Source organism: Phalacrocorax carbo, chromosome 1, assembly GCF_963921805.1.
Source record: "Phalacrocorax carbo chromosome 1, bPhaCar2.1, whole genome shotgun sequence".
Lineage (NCBI taxonomy): Eukaryota > Metazoa > Chordata > Aves > Suliformes > Phalacrocoracidae > Phalacrocorax > Phalacrocorax carbo.
The window spans coordinates 197,759,692-197,765,691 of NC_087513.1; the positions used below are offsets into that span (position 1 = coordinate 197,759,692).

The window sequence follows — 6,000 nt, forward strand, 5'->3', positions numbered from 1 at the left end:
TGCGCGGCTGCCGCAGATGATGAACGCAGCGGTTCCTTGTAGAAGCAGGTCCCGGGGAGCGGAGGTCACCTGCTGACATGCTTTTTTTTTCCTTTTCCTGCATGCTCCTATTTTTTTAATGCTGTGCATGCAGTACTTGTGCTGACGCACAGAGGCACGCCTCTCCGCTGTTACAGAGTTCCTGAATTTTCAATGACTCCACTGTCTAGCAAATGCCCTAGCCTAAAGGAGACTGCATCAACAAAAAAAAAAAAAAATCCTTTTGTCACCCAGGAGAGATAAGACTTTGATCACCTGGGATCGCGTTACGGGAGGACCAAGCCGGGCTCTGCCGGGCTCTCCCGGGGAGCTTTTCTTTTAGAGATGGACATCTTGCTTCAGGAATTGCGAAATGCCCGGGCTCCCAGAACCGGGCGAGTATAGACACACAATATGGCTCGGCTTATTGTATGCAATAGGCACACATCCAACATAGCATCACAAAGGAATTACTCTTATCTGATGTCTCTCCAGAGGTGTGTGTGTGTGCGGGGAGGGGGATTCCCACAGGGCAGAGCCCAGAAAGGAGTTTTCGCGCAGCCCCCAGGATCTTCTCTTTGTCCTCCTTTTCCTGGAGGAAAACTTCCTTCTGACTCGTTCCCCACATCCACGCACACGCAGGTTTCCCTCACACGCTCGGAGGACACGAAGTTAGCCCGCCCTCCCCCGGGCAGCTCCCGAGTTAGGTTTCAGACCTTCCCAGGATAATCAAAAGACTTTACAGTCACCAAAACCCAGATAGCATCTGCTATTCGGTGACCTCCCTACAAACAGAACAGCAATGTCACGGCACCGATACAAAAGCGCCAAGATCCCTTCCCCGCCCCCAAATAAGCCGGGAGCCCCGACGCATCCCGAGGCTTTGCCCTGCCCGCTCTGCCCGACCCCGGACCGAGCCGGGGCATCACCGGCGCGCTCCGTGGGAGAGGAGCCATCACGAGGGTGTATCTTGGGGAGGAGGGGGCGATCAGTCCGAGAAGGGAAACATAAACCTATCTAAAGCCAAGGCGCTGGAAGAGCTGCCCTTCGGAATCGTCAGCTTTCTACAACTGCGGCTGGAAAGCCATTTTTAAAAATAGACGCCGCGAATAATGTGGTCACCGTCGCCTTGCGAAAGGAACAGCTGGCGGCCCTCCTCCGGGGGCGGCGGGGCCCCGCGGAGTGCCGGCCCCCCGCAGCCCCGGCTGCCGGTGCGCTTCGCGGCGCGGCCGCCCTACACCTGCCGCCGGCCCCGCACTGCGCCCCCCCGCCCCCCCGCCCGCCAGGCCCGCACCGCGCTCCCCCCCCACCCCCCCACCCGTCAGGCCCGCACCGCGCCCGCAGCGGGAAACCTGCGGCGGTAGTTGAAGCAGCTACGCACGGCGCTGCCTCTGCTAAGGAAAATGCCGAGATGCACAGCTCCCGCGTTCCCCTCGCTGCGCGGCTGCCTAAAACACTTCCCGCACTTTTTCTCCCCAGCGAGCGTGGATGTTGCGCCCCCGGGAGAGGCGCGACGCTCCCTCACCCCCCCCCCCCACCCCAAACTTCCCGGGGACCCCGGGCGGGCGGCGTGGGGGGCAGGCAGAGCCTGGAAGCAGCGTGAGGGTGTCACGGAGCAGCGGCTGGCGGGGGATGGAGGATAAACCTGCGACCATGCGAGCCTCAGCCGTCTCCCTCCCCCCCTTCCCTGCTGCGCCCTTTGGAGATCATCTGCTACAACACCGGCATTATCTAAACAGCTTCACAAAGCAATAAAATACAGTTTAGATATCGTTCAACATCTGGCATTAAAATACGAAGAGAGAGAGAGAAAAAAAAATCACCACAGGACTTTGTTTTTACGACCGAATTTAAGTGCTGTCAGGTTGGTTCACTCACAAGTTAACTCCTTCCAACAGCTGGGAGCGTGGCGAGCTAACCTGGCGTATTTTCCTCACCCCTCCTTAAAAAACCCCAAAGAATCAGCTCTTCCAGGCTGTTTTAGTTACTTTCGCACATTCAGTCTGCCGGGCCTTTCCACGGTCTCCCTGGCAGCCGCGAAGCTCCAGGCCCACTTGACTCGCGTGTGCGCCTGCACACGAGCGGCCGGAGCCAGGAGCCCTCCAGCCCTCGCTGCTGAGTCACAAATAGCGTCCCCTGGAAATGAAATCCAGGGAACGCTCCTGCAAATTCACTGCCAGCTTGACACAGCTCGGGGAAGGCAGGTTTTGGTGCAGGCTCGCCGGCGGGCTCCGGGGGGAGCGGGGACCCCACCTGCGCTCCCGCCCGGGGCGGCGGGGGCCGCCGGTGCCCATCGGCGGGCGCTGCCGGTGGATCCTCGCCGAGGAGGGAAACAGGCTGGGTTTGCAATGCAAGCAGTTACTAGGGCAGGTAATCGGCAGAGAAAACGAAAGAAAAGCCCTCGTTAATTTGCGTACAGGACGACGGCCACTCCCTTCAGGAAACTCGGTGAATTTTAAATTGTAGTGGTTAATGATTAAAAACCCTTTAAACTCGCGAAATCAAATCATTCAGCAGAAACGTCCTGAGCAAAAATTCCACCACCGCCGCCACCACCTCCCAGTACGTTTCTGCTCTTAAGCAGAACTTGGGGCCACACAAACATCGCTACCAAACACCCGGCGACTTCGGCGAGGGCTCCTGCTCCGCTGCGGTGGTGCCGCTCGTGTACATCTGCGGCCCCGGACAGGTCATTCTTCCCCTCGGCGGCTCAGCCATCAGCACAAACCCCCCTCCCCGCCCGTCCCGCACCCCCCCCCCCGCCCGCCCGCCCGCAGTTCTGCCCCATTATTTCATCACATGACCACTAAAGGGTTAAGGATAATACCTACCAAATCTGCTGTGGTCTTGCCTGGTTCCCTGGATAGTACCATTGGGGAAGATTTCTAAATGAAATCCAGTCCTGCAGTATAGCTGCCTCCGCCTGAGGATCCCCTTTAAATGGTCCAAGTCCGTGACCGCAGGCCCCCTGGGTAGCCCACCTGCCTCAGACTGACCCAGGTGGTCACTTAACAAAACCGGACTATCCACCGGCAAAACGGGCACATTCCCAAAGGGTACTGCATCCTGCACACCGAAATAGTTCCCAACTTCACCTAAGGGAGCCATCAGAAGATTCTGCTTTTAGAGAATAAGAATAAACAATAATGATGGTGCCAAACCCAGGAGATATAAGATTAGGTATATTCCACTCCTCTCCCCTCCCTAGCGCAGTTACAGAGAAAATGTTCTTTCTTCAATCCATTAAATGCATAAATAAAAGTAATATTCTGTTTTGACTGGTACAGGTTCAAGGTCAAACCAGTTAGTCTAAGAAACCACCACTTTATACTCACACACTGACATATTTATAAACATATAGATGTGTATATCTATATAAATGCATATATCCCCAGCTCTTAGCAAGCAATACGGTCTTCAGCCCATCCAACTGTAATAAAGAAAAAAATCCGTAGTTTCTCCATTTGGTTTAAGATAAGAATGACCATAGCAACTTAAATACCTAGGCGTTATAGGGATTTTTTTTTAAGATGCACAGGCTACGTCAGGATTTATGGATTCTGACTCCAGAAAGGCATGCGCTGTTTTTACTCTATAACAGACTGCATACATCAGCATGAATCCTGCAAAGGGGGAGGGGGGAAATCTCACGTTGTTGGCTGAGATAAATCCAAAAAAAAAAAAAAAAAAAAAGAAAAAAGAAAAAGGAGAAAAAAAACTTTTGACGTCCAAATCTATTATCCAGAATTCTCGGGAGGCTCAGCAGATGTCCACTGGTTTGGGAATTTTGACGATCCACAAGCAAAGCAGCAACATACAAGTGCTTGTGTCTTTCTTGGCTGGCTCGAAACAGGTGTTGCTTCTGCAGGGCTCCCTGTGAAATGTTGTACTCCAGCACTGAGCTGCAGCTCTTGACTGTGGATCTCCATCCAGCACGCAGAGTGGCGCAGGAAGAGGCATTGGGCTGGGTTTAAGGTAGTCCTGATTGCTGCTGGAAGGATTCTCCGAGGTCCTAGCGCTCCGCCCTACCTGCTGCAATACAGAGCCGCTTCCAACGCCAGGCACGGCGTGGAGCGGCTCTTACTGCTCTGCGGCAGCGCGGCGCACGCAGGCAAATAAATAAATAAGTGGGCGAAACTTTGGGGGAGGAAAAAAAAGCGGCGCGATGCTAAATATACCGATCCCGCCCGCTGCGGGCGGCGTGCTCCTCGGGAGATGCCCGCATAGCCCAAGTCCCCCGTGACATTGGCGGGGGGAGAGGGGCGGGCAGCGCCCCGCCAGCGGGCCCCGGCCCCGCCGCAGGTAACCGGGCTGCCGCTGTCCCAAGCCGGGGTTGAAACTCAGCTTCGGAAGGCAAACCGGCGGGGCGGCGGGAAGTTTGGGAGCCGGGGGGGTGGGGTGGGGGTGGTCGTTATCGTCCACGCAGCATTTTTTCCCTTCTCCGCCCCGGGGCCGGCAGCCCGCAGCCCTCCCCGCTCTGCCCCTGCGCTGCCGGGGCGGCCGCCGGGTGCCCGGGGCGGGGGTGGGGGGGCAGTTTCGGGGGTGCCGCGGCGGGAGCAGGCAGCGCCGGGGTCCCCCCGCCGCCTCCCCGGGAGCTCCGGAGGCGAACCGGGGCTCCCCGCGCCCGGCCTTGGCCCAAGTTTTTAAGAGCGCGGTGGAGGGAAGGGCGAGGCGGGCAGAGGGTGGCGGCGGTGTGATGCTAAGTGCGTGTCCCCCCCCCCACCCCAACAAAAAAAGAAGTTACTTCAAACCGGCCCGAAAGACCCGGCGAGCGGGGGGGTGTGTGTGTTATTTTCTTCTTATGATGCCGAGAATCGATGTTATTGTGGTTTTGCCGCGCTACGATATAGCTGCACTAATTAGCAAAGGGACAGAAAGCTCTCCTGCCTTTGCAGAAGGGTTGCTTGGGCAAAGCTCAAGGATAGGGCACGATCCAGAGGCCCTTTAAATTAAATGCAAAACCTGAAGACAGGCTCTTTTGGGGGTGGTGGGGGAGAGAGGCAAGGAGAAAAGGAGAAACATAATATCTTGGGGGCTGGGGGGAGAGATTGCATGGTGTGAATGATGATGTGCATCACTGAGGTGGTGGGGCCCAGGAAGGTCACTGGTGGAGGCTGGAAACAGAACTCCGGAGGAGAATTTTGCAAGAGGGTGAATTAAAAATAATCGATTCTCTGCATGTCCCCCTGCTTGGTGGGGATGTGGTGAAGGGGGCAGCTCTCCCTTCCTTCCCCACCACAAAAGCCAGCAGCCTGGCTCTGACTGGCACAACCTTTCTGCATCCCTCCACTTGCCACCATGACTTAACACTTGAGAGGAGGGAAAGAGACATCTAGTTTCCACGTCTAGTGGGGAAACTGCTGTAGGGAAAGGCTGTGTCCTGAATCCCCACGGACCTTTAGGGGACTGACACACTCCGTGCCAGTGGTGCATGAGCCACCTCCCTTTCATTTGAATCCATTGGTCTTTATTACTATTACCGTAATAAATTACTGTTAGAGTAATAAATTACTTTATTACTATTAGGGATGCAGAAGCTTCAGGGCAGGGTCCCATCACACTAGTTTGGTACAGACCCACAAAAAGAAACAGTTGCCGCGTGTGAGTCCGTGTGTTTTGATGTGCAAGAGCCGACGAGCCCCCCAGCCCCAAAGCAGGAAAGTCAGCGCCCTCTGGTAAATACTTCAATAGCATTTACCCTGTATATCGGGTTTAAGGACACTGTTCACACATGCACACTGGTTATATCAGCGTGAACAACTGCAGAATGACTTGGGAAAAACTGCAGAACTCACCATGTCAAAAATCATTATTCTTTATCAACTGGATCATGGCAGTACTGAGAGGCCCCGTCGAGGGCTCACAGTCCCATTGTGTCGGATTCTGTAGACACATGTAATAAGAGAGATGGTCTATGCCCAAAGAGCTTATGATCTTAACCCATGATGAAAGACAACAGGTGTATACTACAGACCCATGGGG

The 6,000-nt window shown here is 55.2% G+C and overlaps 1 protein-coding gene across 1 annotated transcript in view; it reads right to left on the reverse strand.

Annotated features, from left to right (window-relative positions):
• Positions 1-3,802, reverse strand: part of FGF9 (fibroblast growth factor 9) — a 29,140-nt gene extending 25,338 nt beyond the window's left edge. The window contains exon 1 of the mRNA XM_064441157.1: positions 2,850-3,802. Coding sequence (XP_064297227.1) covers positions 2,850-3,126 — 277 coding nt within the window. The 5' untranslated portion in view covers positions 3,127-3,802. The remainder of the gene's footprint in view (positions 1-2,849) is intronic.
• Between the last annotated feature and the right edge of the window lie 2,198 nt (positions 3,803-6,000).